Genomic DNA, 20,695 nt, shown 5'->3' with positions numbered 1-20,695 from the left:
GGGATGGGATTAACAGTAGCAAATATCTGTCTGGGGAAGGGGAAACACCTCTTATCAACAGGGTGCCTGAATGGAACGTAATTGTACACCTAACCCTTAACTGTACCCCACAAAACCATAATAAAAAATATTGATTTAAAAGAAATGTAATTTCTTGTGTGACAGTAAAAGGCCACTTTATTTTTTATTTTTATTTATTTATTTTAAAAATTAATTAATTTATTTATTATAAAGATGTGGGGTACAATTCAGGGCTAGGTATACAAGCATTGATCATGCAGGTACCCTTGTTGGTGAGGCATGCCCCTCCCTCCCCTAGCAGCTTCCCCCAACTGCCAGGCCCACCTCCCCTTCCCCTGATAGTTTTCTGCTACTGAAAAGGCCACTTTAAATATGTATACAGGGAATGGATTGAATCTTTTTATTCAGTAACTAAAGTTTTTTTCCCTATTAATCCTATGAGAGTTTTCCTAGAAATTGCTTCAGGTGTCTATTTTATGTGAATACTCGGCTAGTTAACTGTACCATGGTCTGGACCCATGTGCTCTTTGGGAGGGGATGTGGGGGGTGGGGTAGAATCAGTTGTCCTTGGGGATGTGGTGGCCATGAAAGAGCTTCATAGTGTGACTTAGAACCTCTAGGTGCCAGCCCAGGGCCATCTCCCTTACCTGCTTGACTTTTCCAGCTGGGGTCTATAGAAGGTCCTGCAGACTCATTTAATGTTCTCCAGAAATGTTGGAAACTTGAACCTGAAAAGGGAGAGAGAGTATGTGAATTATAACTGTGATGTGCTCTCCCTCCCTCCTTATTTCTGCTTCTCCTTTTCCTATCTTCCCTCCCCACCTCTGTTCTGATTAGGGCAAATTCCTAGGGGACTGGAAACTGGTTTTTATGATTTGAAGCACTAGGTAGAAGGCATCTGTCGTGGTGAGTAACCATTTGCCTGAGGTCCAGCTTCAGACTAGGGCAGCCTAGCTGAGACAGAACTGGGTTTTGGGTGGTGTTCACTGCACAGTCTTGGGCAAACTGCACAGCTCTTTTAAGTTTAAGGTGAGAAAACTGGGCCATTTGGGTGGAAAGTTAGGTTCCTTTGTCTCAGGAAGGCTATGATTCTGGTTAGATACACCCACCTGTGTCTCACAAAGGTGGCGTCTGAAAAGCAAATGTACTGTATGGCTTAGCCCTGTCCCTCCAGTGGAAAGACACTTAATCTTAGCAAATCTGTATTGCAAGCTGGATCCTGTAGTCGATCATTTTCTTGCAAGCGTGATGTAGTCACTGCAGTTGACCCGGTGGGTGCATTGAGCACAGTGGGACAAATCACATGGTGACATGAAGACCGGGAGGTGCCTGTGCTCTCCCAGCCCCAAGAGTTGATTAAAATCCCATTTGAACATACATTCCAGTCCAGCGGGGTTTCCAAAAATAGATTCTCAAGTGAAGACAGATAAGGAGACCTGGTTGCAGCACGTGTTTGATGAGGAAGTGGTACTTTGATTTCCATCTTGATTATTGTTTTACTTGTAAATGTTAAGTTAGGTTCTTACCACTGCCTTTTCAGTCTTAGAAATTTCAACACAGAGGCAGGTAAATATGGAAATTCCACTTCTCATTACTCATTTCATTTTAACTCACTCTGGAATATGATATCTGAAAAAATACAGCATTAGAAAGCTGTTCACAGTGCCTTCATGCATCGCATATGCCTGTGTCCCACAGCGTGTCTATTTCATCCTGGTGATGATGTTTCTTGCCCCATGGCCAAGAGGTCATTGACTGTGGGGTGTTTAGGTTGTCCTGAAGACATCTTTCCCAGCCCTGGTTAGCCTGCTCCCTGAGGTGCAGTCTTATTGTTTTCCTGCTCTGTCCTCAGGCTTTTGTCCTGATTCACATCTGAAGTGTGTTTTAGGAGAACCGATAAATGGAACTGATAAATTGGAAGGTGGTCAGTTGGATTTGTCCCAGTTTTGGTCCCTGTGATATGGATCAGAGATGTGGCTCCACTTGGTCGTGTGGCACTTTCTGGTCCTCACTGAAGGGAGTATGTGTTGCACATCAGGTTCTCACAGGGCCCCACTTGCAGTTCTTATGTGGAGTTAGGGCTTATCTTCACTAGATTTTAAACCCCTAAAGGCCAGAGGTGGGCCCTGTCCTGCACTGTGTTTCCTGAAGCCCAGTCCTGGTCCTCTGCCTTGGTGATGTACAAGGTCTTTTACCACATGACCTGGGTTGTGCTCTGGATCCTGGGACCAGGGCCTCACACCAGGACTGGCAGCTTCGGGCACTGGAGGAGGAGGTCTCAGGAGCCAGTGCTGCAATGGTCGATCCTCATCTGTGTGTCAGGGAGCCTGTTCCCTTCTCCCTGCTTCCGCTCCCTGGGCCATTTATTCTGAGTGATGTGCCTTGTTTCTGATCAGAGATGTCCCTCCAGTCACATCGGGCTCTTCTCAGCTCTGGGGAGCCCTCAGGGAGTGTCTATGGTAGGGGCTGGTCCATTGCCATTCTCTCAACTCCCACTGTTAAAACACCTTTTAGTTTTTGGCTTCTCAATTATGGCTGCTGTCCTGTAGCCCTCTTTTTGTAGTTAGGGATGCAGCATCTACTATGCTGCACAGATGAATGACAGAATGGGACCGGTTGTGGTGTTGTCACAAAGAAGTTTCTGACCATGCCTCCAGCTGATTGAGGCTAGTAGCCTTTTGATGCTATAGCATCCAGCCTTGAGACCCATGCTCTTGGCACCGCCTCCCAGGCACTTGTGTATTCAGAGATGCACCTGTGTATTCAGAGATGTTCCTGCTGTTTTAAGATAGTTTCACGCTGCTGCTTCTCTCCTTGAGAGACATGGTGCTTAACATTCATCTAATGCTGAATCGAAACAGTTTTCGCTTGAAATATTTCTAGGTAATTCTACAAAGATGGAAAAATGGTGGTGGTTGGGGGTTTGAATTTATGTGTTGTTGCAATGCCAGCCAGGCCTAGTCTAGTACAGTGAGCACAAGCAATGTCCCTGTGGGATAGAAGAAGAAGTATATCTGGTCCTTGTCCTGGTTCCTGGCACAGAGCTCCTAAAATTCTAGCTCCTAAAATCCTAAAATCCTAAAATTTTCCAAGTGTTACAAGTGTCTTTCATTATTCATAATAAGGCTTTTTCATTCACATCTGAGTTTATGCTAATAAGATGACTTAGGATAGGGCTCCTGGATACCCCAGGATGGGCCTGGCCACCACAGAGACCAGGGTTGGAAACTTCAGCCCCACAGGCTGACCGCTGGGGAGTGTGTGTATGGGGGGGTGCTGGAGACAGGATTATAAAAACTCTTGAACTTCTGTGTTGGTGAACACAGGCACATAGCAGGAAGGTGGGGAGTGCACCCAATGGTACTGGGACAGAAGCTCCTGCACTCCGGTCCTTCTGGACCATGCCCTATGCACTTCTTCATCTTGATGTTCATTTGTGTCTTTTCTAATAAACCCATAAATATAAGTAAGTATTTTCCTGAGTTCAGTGAGCTGTTCTAGCAAATTATAGAACCAGAGGGGCTTGTGAGAACCCTTGATTTATAGCCAATCAGTCAGAAGTACAGGGGGCCTGGAACTTGGGTCTGAAATGGGGACAACTTTGTGGACCCAACCCAGTGCCCAGAAATTTTGTGGATGAACCAAGACTTATGAAGCTGTACATTGATTTAAAATACATGGGCAATGCTTATGAATACACAAGCACCACACATCTTACACTTTGAAACGACTGCATGGAGAATTGATGTGTCTTCCTGCTTTGGTGTAGTAAAAGTAACTTGTTATTGGGCATCATTTATTCACATGGCTCTGTAGTAATTAGATATAAACAGCTCAATCCCAAACTTAAAAAAAGTCTTCATATGAACTGGGATGCTGGTCCCACCACTGCTCCAACGACCTTGGGGACTGGAGTTTCCTGGGCTTCTTGGTTTCTAGACTTTCTGGTTCCAGTGCTTTTGTGGATGGAAGCTGAGGGTGGGCACTGAGGCAACTGTGGTGGAGGTGGTCTCAGGAAACAGGTGTGGACTCATGGGAGCTGAGGGAGTGCCCCGGAACAGGGTGGTCTTCCCAGCACCTTGCTCCTGACCCCATCCCATTGGAAAGCTGCAACTACCTTGGGATTGTTAAAAGTGTCTTTTGGTGTTTCTGAAAGAAGTTATAATGGGGTTCAGATTTTTAGAAATATGTATATACCTTTTTTTAAACTTTTCTTTTTTCTACAATGAGCATTTATTTTCAGGAAAAAAAAAGGCTTGAAAAGTACTTTATACTGCTATCTGGAGATCTCTGAGTAACAGTGAAGGTCTTGGGAGACATAGCATTATGTTCACAATTCAGTATTCAGGCCACCCCCTGTGTGGTCATGTTCTTCCAGAAAGCCTTGAAATGTGGGAATAGTTGGGATGATTGCTTGGGCTTGGGGGTTGCTCTTGAGCTATAACTGTGGCCTGCTAGTCTTTCTTCTGATCCAGGGAATCTGAACAGTCTTACCCCAAAGATGCCTAGTATCTTACTTCTAACTGTTTTGAAGCCTTTGAGTTGTTGGAACTGGGGAAAGGGTGCTGGTTGGTGGGAGGGAAGCTGACAAGCACCCATGTTTGATTCTTTAAGAGCAACCTCTCCTGCTGAGCTCTCTGGAGTCCATGCTGGCCTCACTGTTTCCCATCTCTAACCTAAGATGGGCTTCAGATCTCAGGAGCACCCTTTTGAATCTCTTGGGGCTACTGTCTTTGTCCTTGGATTTTAAACATCTCCAGGGACATGCAGGGTTTGACTGTGCTAGCTATTATCCATTGTGGGTAAAAAGTGAGGTTTTGTTACAGTCATTTAACCTGACATTAGTAATTTTGTGAAACAGTATCTACAGGAGAGTCGTGGCTGCCCTGTGAAACTGATGCTTTCTCGCTTAAATTAGTAACAAAAATGACCTCTGTGTGCAAGTCTGTAATGATATGCATGTTATTGTGGGGCATTTTACACCACTTGTCAGAAGCTAATTTTAAAAGAAAAGTGTGATTCCTGGAAATCTTGCCAGAGTTTTCTTTCCTTTCTGTTTGGGAGAATATAGAAAATCTCAAGCACTCTAAATTCAGTCTGCACCAGGTTTAGGTGGTGGGTGGGTTCCAGTCTCATCTTTGCAGCGAGTCTGGATAGATAGAAACAGCTCCTCAATACAAAAGTGGATTTAAAAAGAAAGGATTCGTGAATCACAAACACCTGGCAAAGGTTTTGCCTCAGTGCATGTTTATGGGTCTGAGCTGCCCAGTGCTTTGCTTCCTCATGTCCCACAAGCACCCTGGCTGCTTGAGACTGCTCCCTGGGCTGTGTTTCTGTTGGCAGACAGGCCATTTGTCAGTATCTGGGAAGAGGAAGCGTAGCTCTTCTGTTTTTATTATCTTAATGCTCGTGGTCTGCAGAAAAGCCGACTTCTGGTAAACACAAGTAGGTAGAATATGGTTGCTAAACAGAAGTAAACCAAAACTGCTAAGCCAGTTGCTCTTAAGCCAGAAATAGGTGTTTGCTATATCTCAGTTGGCAAGTAGGGATAATCCATGATGAAACTGAAGCTGTCTTCCTTTAAAAGTAGGAAGGACACATGCGATTCTATTGTTTGCAGACTCTCAGGGTAAAGAATTTTGACTGAAATGCACGCAGTTTCTGAAACCAGTGCCTTCTCTGTTCTCCAGATGGACTTTCTGGCCGAGACCAGCCAGTGGAGCTGCTGAATCCTGCCCGAGTGAACCACATGCCCAGCACGGGTAAGTCTGCCCACCTCTGCCCTTCCCTCCAGTGCTGGGCTAAGCCAAAGGGGTATTATGAGTCTCTGCTATGTTGGGTGAGCATGGAAAGAAGCAGGGAGTATGGTTATCAGGACCACTGAATTAGGGTGCTCTTTCTCTGGCATAATAGAGGCTGCCCTTTTTGGAAATGAAATGGACATTGGCTTGGTGCTATTTAAGTGGCAGAGAAGTGCTAATGTTTTCTGTCTCTAAAGGGTTTGTTCTTCTTAGTAGTACCAACTGCTTGTGTTGGGTATAACCGCAGGCCCTGATCCACATGAGAGTGTGTAGGAAAGCATTCTGAGCTTCAGCTGGAGCCAGGCTGGGTCCTGCAATGCGGGAGGGTGGAGGGGGGGGCAGAGTGCTGGCCAGCCACATGACCACAGGCAGATCATGCCTTGTCTATGGCCTCTTGTTTTTTTTTTTTAGTTGGAGTCTCACTCTGTTGCCCAAACTGGAGTGCAGTGGCACGCTCACAGCCACTGCAGCCTTGACCTGCTGGGCTCAGGTGATCCTTCCGCCTCAGCTTTCCAAGTGCCACCATGCCAGCTAATATGTTGATTTATTGTAGAGAGAGGTCTTACCAAGTTGCCTGGGCTGGTCTTGAACCCATGAGCTCAGACAATCCTGTCACCTCAGCTTCCCAAAGTGCTGGGATTATAGGTGTGAGCCACTGTGCCTGGCCTCCTGTTTTTGTGGCAAAATTAGTCAATGGGACTGTCTGTCTTCCAGGCACCTTTCAGTTTTTTAACAAACCATCAACTCTGATTATAAGTCTTTATCCCAGGACACTTGACCCTTGGGGAGGCATGAGGAACCTTAAATACCATATGAAGATGCACAATTTAAAAATTTTAGCTCACATAAACAGTTCTGATTTTCACCTTCTCTTGAAATCACTTTGCGGGTGTTATTTTTGTTGTCAACACTGAATCCTTCTGTAACTTGAATATTTTGAGACAACTTCCTTGTGCTTGCCCAGGTGTGGAACAGAGGTAAGGGGATTTTTCAGATAGCCTGATGGGCTCTGAAAAGATAGTAAATATGCATAGTTTCCCAGTGAATCAAAAAAGGTGAACTTCAAATTAAATTTCTGACTTGTGAAGTATACCCTGCCCCTTGAGACCTTACATGGAATCCTGGCTTAGCAGGGGAACGGAGCAAGGACTTCAGTGTAAGACAGAGTGGACACAGATCCTGACTGTCTGTGCACTTTGTGAACTTAAGCAAATTGCTGAATAGCTCAGTCTTATTTTCTCATTTCTCAGATGGGGATAATAATACTTCTCTGCAGAGTTTTCATAAAGATCAAAGCTATATGTCAGCTTTTTAGTAGTTCTGTGATAAATGTCATCTCAACAACCCGTTGACTAGTACTGAAGAATGCATGTGATGTAGCCTTTATAGTGTCAGTTCAAGTTCTGGACATTTCCAGTGGCCTGTTACCATTATTTTCTTCCTTTGGGGTGAACCACCCAACTTGAGAGGTGGCATATTGGGAAGAGTGCCCCCTGAAATTGACTCTAATCATTTACCTTCCTGGTAATCATGTTCCCATTGGTCAAAGTCAAAGGATGGGGTACTGTACTTCTTAGTGTTTATTGTATATTCTTGCACCATTTGTGGTTGCAGTGTTTGCAGTGTGATTTTAAACAGCATAGATGCACTGCCTATGAGCAGTGGGCAGAGAAAGAATGAATGCATACTCTGCAGTATGTGTGTAGTACTCATCATTAAGCCTGCACCTTGGCATGTGCCATAGAAGCCTCTGAATTGTAGGGTGTTCTTTCAAACTCCATTTTGGTCATTTCAACCTACTATAAAATACTACAAAGAAATCTTAATCTCATTTTAAGTAATAATTTGAAAATTGATATGAAAAAAAATTTTTTTTTGAGTTGGAGTCTCATTCTTGTCACCCAGACTGGAGGGCAGTAGCACACTCACAGCCATCGCAGCCTCAATCTGCTGGGCTTAGGAGATCCTTCCATCTCAGCCTTCCAAGTAGCTGGAACTATAGATGCACACCACCACACCTGGCTAGTTTTTATGATTTATTGTAGAGATGAGGTCTCATCAAGTTGCCCAGGCTGGTCTCGAACCCCCAGGCTCAGGAAATCCTCTCACCTTGCCCTCTCAAAGTGCTATGATTACAAGCTGAGCCACCACGCCCAGCTAATACGAAAATGTTTTTAAAGTTATGTTTTTATGATATGGGAGGGAAAACATTTTAAGGTATATTATGCCAATCCCATTTTGGTGTTGTTATGTTTCTTAATGATTGAATTTAATCTTATGCATTTTGACACTCGAAGATATGAAAACAAATTGATGTATATACATATGTATGCATATAAAATTGTCAGGAATTACTCCAGCATTTACCCTGATACTTGTTTCCTTTGAAGATATGAGCTTTTACTCTGAGTAGGAACTGTGCCCAAACAGCGTTCCCACTGATAGTCTTCTCTAATTTCTTGACATTCCACCGTGCTAAGGTGGCATGTGCAACATTCTTTCTGATTATGGTTCTTTCTAAATATTTTTAATCCTAATAAATTCTCACTTCAAATAAAAGCCTCATTCATACCATTTTTTTGTAGATCATTGTGAGTTAAGACTTTAGATACCTCAGGTAAGAACATCACTTTTGTTGGAAAAGTCTATATAGGTTGTTTATCTCTTATCTGAAATGTTTGGGACCAGAAGTTGAATTTTGGAATATTTGCATTATCCAGTGAGCATTTCCTTTGAGCACTGGGTTTTGGATTTCCAGATTTGGGCTGTTCAACCTGTATTTAAGGAAAGCCAGAATGCTATTTGTTTTGGATCAACTTTGATTTCTTCAATTTCCCTCTTAATTTCTTATATGTAAAGAAAACTTTGCTTCTGTCTGTATTTCTCTTTTTTCCCTTGTTTTAAAATTTTTAATTGTAAAGTAACTCTGTCATGAAAGACAGAAAACACATAAAACCATTTACCTACCACTAAGATATAATGAATGAATATTATGTTAATACTATTTCATATTAGTATCATGTTTCTTTATTTTTTTAAATAAATGGAATGTTACAGCTATGGATGAGGCTATGCCCCCTCCCTTCCCAGAGGTAGTTGTTCACTTTCTTGATGAATGGAAGGGCCACCTTGGAGGGAACTTGATGCAGAGGCAAGCATAGATAGGCCCAGTGTAGACATGGTAGCAGGGTGGGATGGGATGGGGGTGGGAGATCATGGCTGAGAGTCCTCCTCTTCCAGAACCTTGTGTGTTCCCATTGAATTAGGAAGCGGAGTCTTCAGCTCAGAGTTGGGGGAGAGGGGATGTTGGAACTTGGAGACAGAGGAGAAGGTGTGGAATATTCACCTAAGAGAGTGAGTTCAGGCACAGACCAGTGAAATATCACATGGGATTACAGACCCAACTATGTTGAGGGGTTGGACTACAGGGAACTTAAAAAAAATTCCAAAAAAGAACCTCAGAAAATGCTGTGCACCTCTATCTGACACAAGGGGAAATAAAGCTGATTTTAAGGGTAGACTGCTATAGTTTCCTCTGACGCAAGGTGGTGGTTACCGTACACTCTGTTTATGTGTCCTGATCAACGTGTATCTGTCAGAGTTAGGGAGGTTTCTTCTTAAGGTGTACGTCAAATGTGCATTTTTTTTTTTTTTTTTTTTTTAGTTGGAGTCTCACTCTGTCGCCCAGACTGGAGTGCAGTGGCCGCTCCCGGCCACCGCAGCCTCGACCTGCTGGGCTCTGGCGATCCTTCCGCCTCAGCCTTCCAAGTAGCCGGAATTACAGGCACGCACTACCACACCCGGCTGATTTTTTGATTTATTGTAGAGATGAGGTCTCACTGCCCAGGCGGGTCTCGAACTCGCGAGCTCAGGCAATCCACTCACCTCAACCTCCCAAAGGCACAGGATTACAGGCTGAGCCATTGAGCCCGGCTAATTTTTAAAAGAAAATTCTGGAATCTTAATGGGGAGAAACTACAAAAACTGCAGAAAACATCTCCAAAAGAGGGAAGAAACCATAAAAACTGTAAAAAAGTTCTCTATTAAAAAAAAAAAAAGATATTTGGCTTTAGCTGTGGGTTTCCCAATCCGGAAGGTCTTTGACCAGCACACTGTCAAAGGGGTTGCTGAATTTCTTGACACTTCTGTTACATTTTGGAAAAGGAGCTATTAAAGCTTACCTGGCACACCTGAAGCTTATGTTCCCTCCAAGATGTGTTTTGTTGTTGTTACTGTTATTGCTGTTTTGTTGGTAAGAGGAAACTTGAATCCATTACAAATAGGAAACATATGACCTCAGGGGAAACATCAGAAAGTCCCCCTTTATTGCACAGGAAGATGTTACCTGAATAAATGGAGATCCTAACAGACTCTTAGTTGGAATATTTCTGTTTGGTCCACTGTGTGTGTTTTCAGTGTGGAGCTGGAGTTTCTGGGTTTTGGACAGGGTGCAGTAAAGGACTCATGACTGCCCTGGTGGTTCCTGAGAGGGGCCCCTACTGAAGGCCCAGGAAAGGATGATGGAAAGAAGAGAGCTCTCTTTGGCCTCTACGTTCAGGTGCCATCTTGACTCTCTCAGTTGTTTTTGTCAGGTCAGGGGACATGTCTCTTCGTAATTCACTTCCTTCTGGCCACAAACCATGCTGCTCTCAGGCCACAGCCGGGGATTGGGAAGCATGTGGTAGGATCACCTGACTCAGCAAACACATCCACCAGCCTCACAGGTTGCCTGCTTCACAGTTTTTGCTTACTTATTTGTTACGATTTTTGGAAGAAAGACAAAATATGGAATATAAACACATCAAAGTAAAATCAGAAAAATTCCCATGGTTTGATTTGCTTAGCTCAGACTGATGTTGAGAGTTTTTCTACTTCCTTCCATCAGATTAACCTGAGAGCCTGTATGATTAGCTGTGACTTAAAGACCAGAGAGAGGAGTCTGTAGCCCATATAATTGTAGAAGCTGACTGTAAGGATGACTTTCTCCATGCATGTGTTGTATGCATTTATGAGCTATTTAGAAATTTGCAGGAGTCAGGCCCCGTTACTTTATAGCTAAGAATAGTTTTGGACCAGAAGCTGCACTATCCTGCCTCGTTACATGGTGCTGAGTAATCCTCAAATTCCAATTCCCTTTGATGGTTGAAGATTTATTATTTCTTCGAATTTCCAAAAGGTGTTAATTTTCAAGATCCATTCATCCCAATGCCACCTTCTCCAGTCCTTCCTAATCTCACATCCCTGTTCTCCTTTGAATCTTCAGACTAGTCCTATTTTTATCTTATGCCATTTGCTTTAGAGCACTTTGGGGGACAGTCACTTCTGATTTGTCTTCTCCCTCCCATAGGATCTGTGAACTCCATGAACAGTATCATGTCAGATGAACCTCTGAAAACCCTGAGGGGACAAGAATAGCACCTTTCATAAGATGCAAACATAGACTGTATTTCATCCCATTTCCTTTTTTTCTTAATCCCCTGGTGAGAATCCATTTCTCCTCTCTCACTTTGGGCTCAGTATTGAAAGAAGCCAATGAAGGGTCAGATCCTGGGCCCAGCTGAATTGCTCCAAGGCCTGAGGGTCTGGGCAGACCTGGGGCCAGCACAGTCTGTCTGTCTGCCTATGATTGGCAGCATGACCTGCAGCAGGTGGCTCCTCTTCCACATCCTGTGGCTACTCAGCCCTGGCAGATGGATCAGGCACCAGGCAATGAGAGCAAGTGTTGGGCACACAGGAGGGGTCTTGTGTTCTCATGAGCTCTTGCCTCCTTGTGTCCTCTGACCAGCTCCTGCCCACCTTCCCCTTTGTCCCAGCCCAGAAGCCTTTGTGATGATGGTCCTAGGATTGACTGTCTCTAATGAAACAAAGCCCAGCGGATGCACGGAAGCCTAACAACAAAAAGACCTGAATTATACTGAAAATGCAACTTGAGGAGATTCCTGAATGGAACCAGCAGAGAGACCCAGTGGAAGGCCAGGGCCACCCTGGGCCGGCAACTGCTGAACCTGTAGTCGACTGCACCTCATCTGAGGGGCAGTGACCCCAGCACAGTTGAGAAGTGAGTCAGATTTGCCTTCAGGGTGACACTGTGTGATCCACCTTCTAACTTAGAATCCTGTGGACCCCTCAGTGCTTGATGGTTAGTGGGGCTGGGCAGGCACTTGTTTTGGACAGTTTTCCCCAGGTATCTTGAGGCACATCCTCCTGTCCTGTGGCTCCATGGTTGCCTCCCATTCTTGGTAACTGTGTTGAGACGGCCAGTCTTCCCTTCTGTCTGGGAGGGCAGCGCCGTCTGTCTGTGCGTCCCCAAACAAGGTGCTTGTTGTCTGTCTGGGCTCTGCCCTCCATGACGACAGTTTTCCTGGCCTGTTTGGTGAGCTCAGCCATCTGCCTGTCTTTAGGAGAGGATACTGGAGGCCTGTGGGATCCTTGGGGTTGTGGGTGGTGCTGGCCCACTTGTGACAACATCCAGTGGGCCGCTCAGCTGTTGGCAGGGGGAACCTCACTGGGAGGGCTAGACACTGGCTGTCCTCATGCTTGGGCAAGGGTTTTCATGTGTAGCTCTTCAACTTCTGCTTGATCACTGTTTTCAGTACTCTACCTTCTCACTCTCCAGAAAGGAGTCTCAGGCTCCTGATAGCCCCATAGGTAAGGCAGGGGTGGGCCCTCCATACAACCTCAGCAGATATTCCATCCTCTGCTTTGGGCCTGCTTCCCCCCACCTCTAGCTCCTTGTGTTGCTTCTCCTGCACCCTGGAGGGCTCCGCAGTGGAACCAGCCTGCTCCTCCTTGGGCCCACCCTGAATGACTGGCCAACTTTGCTGTGTCTCATGAGATACTTACCTGTCACACATTCATGTTGTTTCTGACTTGCAGAATTTTGCTGCCCATGTGTATGTTTTGTTGGTGTTGGTTTGTCTTTATAAACAGTACACGCTGTCTTGGTGGGATCCTAAAGGGAGCGGGATGACTGATTGTGTTCACACTGCCATTGTTGACCAGAAATGCCCCTGCAGCTCTCCGATGCTGCCCCGTGACTGGCTGGTGGGATCTGTCCTCCCCACCACCCAGCGAGGACTCCAATCACTGCCAGCGCATCTGCCACTTCCTTTTCCAACTGTGTTCTTTCAATATCCCCAGTGCTTGAGGGAGAATAATAAAGGCCTTCCCTATCCTGGGTGGAAATTAGATTGTTTGGGTTATTTATGTTTATCACAAGTTGTTCTGCCCCATTAAATTTTATATTGTTGTTGTTGCTATAGACCCACAAAGTTATAAAGAGTGTACTATCTGCCTGAGAAAGGAATATGAGTAGTAAGAAAGCAGGCAGTGATTGGTGTCATGGAGACTTAGGGTGGCTGCCTGAAAAATGTCTCTGCACTCACACTCTGGGTGCTCCTAAAGCCTTCCACACAACACCCTGATGTGTTTGGATTGGTAACTTTATTTATTTATTGAGTCAGAGCCTCACTCTCACCCAGGCTGGCGTGCAATGTCAGTCATGTCTCACTGCAGCCTTTAACACCTGGGCTCGGGCGATCCTCCCATCTCAGCCTCCCAAGTAGCTGAGTGTACATGCACATGCCACCATGCCCGGCTTATAATAGGTTGTTTATTTTATAGGGGAAAGAAGTGTGTAGCAGTCTTAACAGTGACCCCAAGATCTGTGTTGATAAAGAAAATAGAGAACTATCTCTGAACATCTCCAGGGGAGTATTTGAAATCTTAAGTGATTTAGATGGAAGAAAGGATTTTTTTTTCAGCTCAGAATTTTGTTTTGTTTGTGCATTAGAAATGTCACTGATGGCCAGAAATATTATCCAGTAATGAATTTTTGCAGCATGATACCATTTGTGGTCTTTTTCTTTTATTACCAGCTTTGTGTTATATGCTTTAAACAAACCTATGTAGTATAAAAAGTATCCAGAGAGCCTGTGGACCCCTTAAATGGTGTCAAAGCACATGCAGCCAGGATAAAGGAGGCAACTTTTTGTCAAGTATATGTGTATTATAGTCTAACTGAAACTATTTTAGTTTTCAGTGATCACACTTGACCCTGATGTGATGTTTTGCCACACCAGTACTATGTCCTCTAGGAAGGACCATACCCATCTTTTAAGGCAGGTTCCATTTCTGGACCTCACAGCAAGACATACACAGTCACCCATGTTGCAGAAACAAACCCAGGCCTTCCTGTTCCCAACAGGGGGTCTCCTAAGTGGTTATTTGGGGCCAGGTATCTGACAATGTGAAGGTGGCTCAGAGGTGTCTCTTGGGCTATAGGTGTGTGGAAGAAAGGGAAAGAGGCTCTATTGGTTTTCTCAGGAGTCTGGGGAAAAGGCTGGCTCTTCTTTCAGTTCCACGAATGTCTACTGAGCACTCTATGTGGGCCATCCAGGGCAGGTCTTCTCAGGGCACTTTCCCTATGCCTTTCCCTCCCTCAGTTTCATCCTCTTTCCCTCTGCTCACCTGAGGCCCCATCCTTCCCTCCAGGTGTTTCTCATGCAGTCCTGGAGGTGGAGGCAGTCCTGGGGTGGTGGAAGACCAGATATTTATACTGGAACTTATGGAAGGTGCAGCCTGGGTTTTGCTGGAGGGGAGGTCACTACATCAGCTTTGCCCTAGCTTTGGCTGTTTTACTGTCTTTGAGAGAATCCACTTCTGCCCTTGTGGACACGCTATTCTGTTAATTCATCAATTCTGTTCTTCTCTCGATTCTACTTTCTTTGCATTTATTCTGATATTTTTGTAACTTTTTGGGGTTGAACATTTAGCTCATTAATGTGCAGCCTTTCTTCCTTTTTGATGTACACACTCAGGGTTATATGCATTGCTTCCCTCTGCTCCAGATGGAGCTGCTTTGGATAAGTTCTAGTTGGTAGTTTTTAATTTGTAAAGCATATTACATTAACACTTTATAAAGTCTTACTGTTTCTCAAGAGAGTTATTTTGAAATTTGTTCCGTGGTTCTTTTTTTCCTTGAAATAATGAAATATTTAGAAGTGTTTTTAACTTCTGAAAGTATGAAGTTTCCAAGTAATCTTTTTGTTATTGATTTCTAATTTACTGCATTACAGTTAGAAATTATTCAGCCTTTGAAGTTTGTTGAGACTTATTTTACGGTCAGTTTTTATGAATCTTTAATATGTGTTGGAGAAGAGTTTGTATTCTCTAGCTGTTGAGTGCTGGGTTCTAAATATGCTCATTAAATCAAACTTGCTGATTGTAAATTATATGGACAATTCGAAGATGTTAGAAGGCGACAGGTGCTCTGGAGGAAAATAAGCAGGTAGGGACAGGGAGATTCAGGAGGGTGGGCTCTTACCTTTTTTTTTTTTTTGAGTCAGAATCTCACTCTGTTGCCCAGGCTGCAGTGCAATGGCACACTCATGGCCATTGCAGCCTCAACCTGGGCTCAGCTGATTCTTTCTCCTCAGTCTTCCAAGTAGCTGGAACCACAGGCACATGCCCGGCTAATTTTTTTGATTTATTGTACAGATGTGGTCTTGCCAAGTTCTGCATTTTAAAATAGTGGTCAAGGAGGGCATCAGACTCATTCATTCATTCTTATCGATTGGACACTCTAGGGCCAGCGTCTGCTCTGGCACTTGGGATACATATATTTATGAATAAAACAGAATCTCTATATTTGGGGAGCTCATGTTATACTGGGAGAATGAGAGAACAGCCAATAAACACAGCAAATAAGTTGCAGAGCAAGACAGGCAGGCCCAGGGCTAAGGAGTGGAGGGGCTGTCGTTTTACACCAGTGGTTAGAGCAGGCTTCCTTGAGAAGGACAGCAGCAGGTGAAGGTCAAAGAATCATTAGGAGGAGTTACCAGGAAGCATTCTGGTGAGATGGAGCAGCTGGTGCAGGGGCTGTAAAAGGCCACCACAATCAGTTAAGCTTGCTCTTTGAGAGAAATGGGGGCTCTCAGAGACTCTGAGCAGAGAAGTGATACCACCTGACCTACCCCGTAGGGAGTGACACAGTGGCCATGTAGGACAGGGCATCCAGAGAGCAGGGGGATTCTCCAGAAGCAGGGGGCAGTTGTCCAGCCTGGGTGAACACAGTGGGAGTGGATCATTCAGTTTCGAGAAATATTCGACAGTGGGTGGGATTATTTAGATGACAGAAGAGTCAAGGATGACCCCAGCATTTTGTCTTCAAGCATCTGGATGATAAAGTTGCATTAATTGAGAACTCTGTGTTTAGTGGACCTGAGCAGGATGAGGAGTAAATACAACTGTTTCAAAGGCCCGCCCTGTTAGAGATGTTGAATAGGCAGCTGTGAGCCTGAGCCTGAACTTGGAGGGGACCTGGGCTAGGAGCTTAAAACAGAGAGACAGTATTGAAATGAATGCTAGGAGGGAGTGATCTCCATGCAAAGTCCGTAAAGTAGACTTTGTTTCTATTTTTTTTTTTTTACAGACAGTGTTTGCTCAGAGTTGACTGTGCATTTTCTATCAAATCCAAGTTTGTAAAGTGTTAGTGTTTCCCAAGAGAGTTATTTGCTCCAGGATCTCCTTGTTGGGTAGTGAGAGTGAGTGTGCGTCCCCTACACTGTGGATCTGCTGATAATTATAATAACATAATGATAAGGGCACTGACAGCAACAGATCCCATCATTCGTCTAAGTACTGTATGTTCACTGGCATTTAATTCTCCTGAGGAGGTCTCCTAATAGGTACAATTTAGGAAACTGAGGCTGGGAGGCTAAATCACTTTTTTTTTTTTTTTGAAACAGCATCTTACTCTCTCACCCAGGCTGGACTACAATGACACAATCACGGCTCATTGCAGCCTCAACCTCCTGGGCTAAGGTGATCCTTCTGCCTCTGCCTTCTGGGTAGCTGAGACTATAGGCATGTGCCCACAGGCCTGGCTAATTGTTTGATTTTTGATTTTTGTAGAGACAAGGTCTTGCTGTGTTTCCTAGGCTGTTCTCAAACTCCTGGGCACAAGCAATCCTCCTGTCTCAACCTCCTAAAGTGCTAGGATTACAGGTATAAACCACTGTGCCTGGCCTAAGTCACTGTTAAACAAGCTTCCCAGGTGACTCTTCTAAACAAAACTCTGAACCAACCAACTCTTCTTATAACATTCCACATTTTCAAGTGCCTACTGAATTACTCCAGCTCCCATTGACCATAGAGCCCTTGAAAGATGCGTCCTTATTGCTTCCAGAAAGGCAACCCTCTTCAGCTCTGCCTTTGTGCTGCCCTCTCTTCTCCTCTGCCAAGTGAAAGAAACATCTTCTATTTTTAAATATTTCGACTGTTACTGTTAAGTAATAGTGGTTCCTACTTTGGTCCAGCTGCTAGGTGAAATACATAACTAAATGTTTGGAGGTTGCTAAGAAGGAAATTCTGAAATGTGTTCTTATGTAAACTTGACCTTATATAACTGAAATGGCAAGAACAATTGCAGGTGAGATTAGTTTCCTTCCTAGACCACTGAAACTATTTTTAATTATCAGGTAATATATTTTTATCCATTGAATCTAGGGTAATCATATAGCTTTCAGAGAGTAACTTGTGATACATGCTGCTGTGAACAGGCTGGAGAGGCAGGCTACAGTGGTTTGAGGGAGGTGGTGTTTCAGGGGGTGTGACCAGATTTGAATCCTGGTGACCACACTTATTGGCTGAGGACTGGGCAAGCAGCTAAGGACTCTCCAGCCTGTGTTCTCCCATCTATGACATGGGGTCTCCACTGGAACCTGCTTCATGGGGCTGTGTGATCTAAAGCAAAAACACTTTTAATTGGTGTTCAGTAATAAAGCATTTGTTTTTTGTTATTGTTTTTGTTTTATGACTTTTGCATTATCATTGTATAGACACGGAATTCTTTTCCAGTAATTCCTTGTCTATAATATTATTATAGCAGTACCTCAGATGAATGGCTCTGTCTGTCATTTCTGGAGGTCATGTGTGTCTTTAGTGGCTGCATTTATATATGAGAACTTAAAGCACACTTCACCATTTTTTTTTGTATGGGGTAAGGCCTGGTTCTATTTATAGTTTTCAGGAAGTACATTTGTGCACTTCTTGAAAGCCAAGTTACCAACTAACTGCATGCCAGGTTTTTATTTTCAGCTCTTGCTCAATTTGAGCTTACAAATATTTCCAAAAGACAATTTTTCTTCTTGGAGGATATAGAACAAATTAGAAGCATTAAAAAATTTTTCTAAAGAGCTTTAAGGATAGTTCTGAAATAGGGAGTAAGGGAAAAATCTAACACATGCTTTGTCAAATCACAGAGCAAAGGACTGCAGATGGTTTTGCTACCTCTAGATAGAACCCTAGCTGGTACAGGCGGCACACAGGAATGAATGTATGTATTCAGAATTCCATGAGAATAACATAATGGGCTGTCATAAAAGCCAGGGAAATGGAAGTGGATGTTTCTAAACTGGCCTCGCTGTGGCACAGTGGTGTCATTCCTGGGGTGGGAGAGATCATCATGGAGCTCCTTACAGCAGCAAATTTAGAGTCACATTTGGATTTAATGCTGGCATGGAAGAACTTTATTTTCTGTTGGAATGCATTTTTTTTTTTTCTTGAGTTGGAGTCTCACTCTGTCGCCCAGACTGGAGTGTAGTCACCGCAGCCTTGGCCTGCTGGGCTCCGGCGATCCTTCCGCCTCAGCCTTCCAAGTAGCTGGAACTACAGGGGCATGCTACCATGCCCGGCTAATTTTTGATTTATTGTAGAGATGAGCTCTCGCCAAGTTGCCCAACCGGGTCTCGAACCCGCGGGCTCAGGCAATCCACTCACCTCAGCCTCCCAGGGCGCGGGATTACAGGCTGAGCCACCGAGCCTGGCTGGAATGCATTTTTGATTAAAGCTTTATCTGCACTGTTGATATAGCTTATTATTCAGAAGAAAAACCATGTAAGTGATCTACTAGGGAAAGTCTTATTTCTTCAAAGTCATTATTTTCAGCTCATCATTTAATAGGACTTTTTGAAAAAATATGCACCAGAAGAGAATCAAATCAAGTTGTGTACTTCATAAAATGACTCTCCTTCAATGATGACTTTGGTTGAAAAATGAGATTTTTGAATTTATCATACATTTCAAGGAATCCTTAAAAGAATGGAAATAGCTGTTCCCCAGTTTGAAGTTTTCATGTATCCAACTCTCAGTGCACATTGAAGTGCAAGTGGAGGTGACTCATTTGATATGGTTGGGTCCAGGCCTTTTGGTTGGTGCTGGGGAACACTGAAAGGGACATAAGTAGCCACTGTGACCCTCCTAGAGAGTAACAGAGACTCAGGAGCTCTCCTCCCACTCTCTTGCCTATATTTGTCTTGTTTTGTTTGTTGGTAACCCCCATTAAATATGTGGATACTTTTTAGCTTTGTTGGTTGGAGCTGTGATTTTTTTCAGAGGGTTTCCTAAAACGATTTCAGCTTCTTTCCTGGTGTGGCATCAGCTGACACCATTGTGACTGTTTCTTCTGTCCATGGACTCTTACTTTCCTCCACAGTTTATGTCAGAGAACCAATTGATGTCCTCGTTGCACTCACCTCCTGCATATCTCCTCTTTATGTTTCTAAGTTATGTCTGATAGTAGAAGCAAGAACTCTCACGCTGATCTGGCTCTCCTTGATGTAGAGAAAATATTGAGGCAATTGAAAATGGGGTGCGTAAAGGGGTACAGCAGGTGGGAAGTTCTCTGTGTGTCTCTCCAGCTGATCAGATGTTCCTTCCAGTAGAATTAATTATGTGGAAGGGCTTGCAAGTCAAAGGCTCTACCTTGATTGTTAATGACAAAATGGCACAGGACCACCTGCCTTACATGGTAACAATGTCAGCTCCCTGGCTTTTATAGTTACAGAAGACAGAGCTAGTGAGGGAACCTGGTTGAAGGGTACGTGGAACCTCTCTGGGTCATCTTTGCAACTTCCTGGTAATCTATAATTTTATTTTAATTTACAATATTAGTGGGAAAAGTATGTTTTTAAAAAATATGACTCATTTCCTGTCTGTGCTATTCATTCCATGGGATTAGAAGTTTAAAAGATGGTGTTAATTGATGAAACAAAATCATTAGTGTTTATAATTGTTGAAGCTTGATATGTGTATTATTTTATTCCTCTGTTCAATTTTGTGTGTCATTGAAGGTTTTCATAGTGGAAAATTTGTTTAAATGCTACAGACTGGTTCCTGAGAGCCTTCTTCAACTGGAATCTTCTCCATGTTTTCTTCCCCAAATAAGCACAAACTGCTCACACTATAGGTTTTGTCAGCTACACCTAAATCAGTAATCCCTTTGATATCTCCAGTCTTTATTATCATCTTCCTCTTTGCCTTTGAATAACATTCGATATATAGTTTTCTAGTTCTTTTTCTAACTTTTTTAGCTCAATGCTTATTTTATTTGTTTGGATTCAGTTTTTACTTACTTATGTGTATAAGACTATAAATTGCTCTCTGAGCTCAACTTTAGGTAAATCCTAATTTTTTTTTTTTTTTTTTGAGTTGAGGGTCTCACTCTGGCACCTAGGCTGGAGTGCAGTGGCATGGAGTGCAGTGTATAATCACTGCTTACCCCAGCCTTTGTGGAGTCTGTGGTGATTCTTCTTCCTCATTATTCCAAGTGGCTGAGACTACAGACATACGCCACCACACCTGGCTAGTTTTTAAATTTTTCGTAGAGACAAGGTGTCGCTATGTTGCTGGTCTCAAACTTCCAGACTCAAGCCATCTGCCCACCTCAGCCGCCCAGCCTGAATCCTAAAATTTTTGATATGTGATGTGTTCATTATTTATAAATTTTTTTCACCTTCATTTAGAATTTGAAGTATGTAAGTGAAAGACATTCATTTTTCCTATAGTTGGATTTTTGTTTCTACTTGTTTTAT

At 43.7% G+C, this 20,695-nt stretch overlaps 1 protein-coding gene across 1 annotated transcript in view; it reads left to right on the top strand.

Moving 5' to 3' along the window:
- Window positions 1-20,695, top strand: part of LOC110595101 (histone deacetylase 4-like) — a gene marked incomplete at its 3' end in the record, with an annotated part of 171,076 nt that overhangs the window by 106,701 nt on the left and 43,680 nt on the right. Inside the window, exon 2 of the mRNA XM_021709623.1 lies at window positions 5,712-5,783. Within this exon, the coding sequence (XP_021565298.1) occupies window positions 5,712-5,783 (72 nt within the window). The remainder of the gene's footprint in view (window positions 1-5,711; window positions 5,784-20,695) is intronic.

The sequence above is a fragment of the Carlito syrichta genome, unplaced genomic scaffold (assembly GCF_000164805.1).
Source record: "Carlito syrichta isolate Samal-C Ts95f unplaced genomic scaffold, Tarsius_syrichta-2.0.1 Scaffold262810, whole genome shotgun sequence".
NCBI lineage: Eukaryota > Metazoa > Chordata > Mammalia > Primates > Tarsiidae > Carlito > Carlito syrichta.
This window is presented reverse-complemented; position numbering and strand designations above follow the sequence as displayed.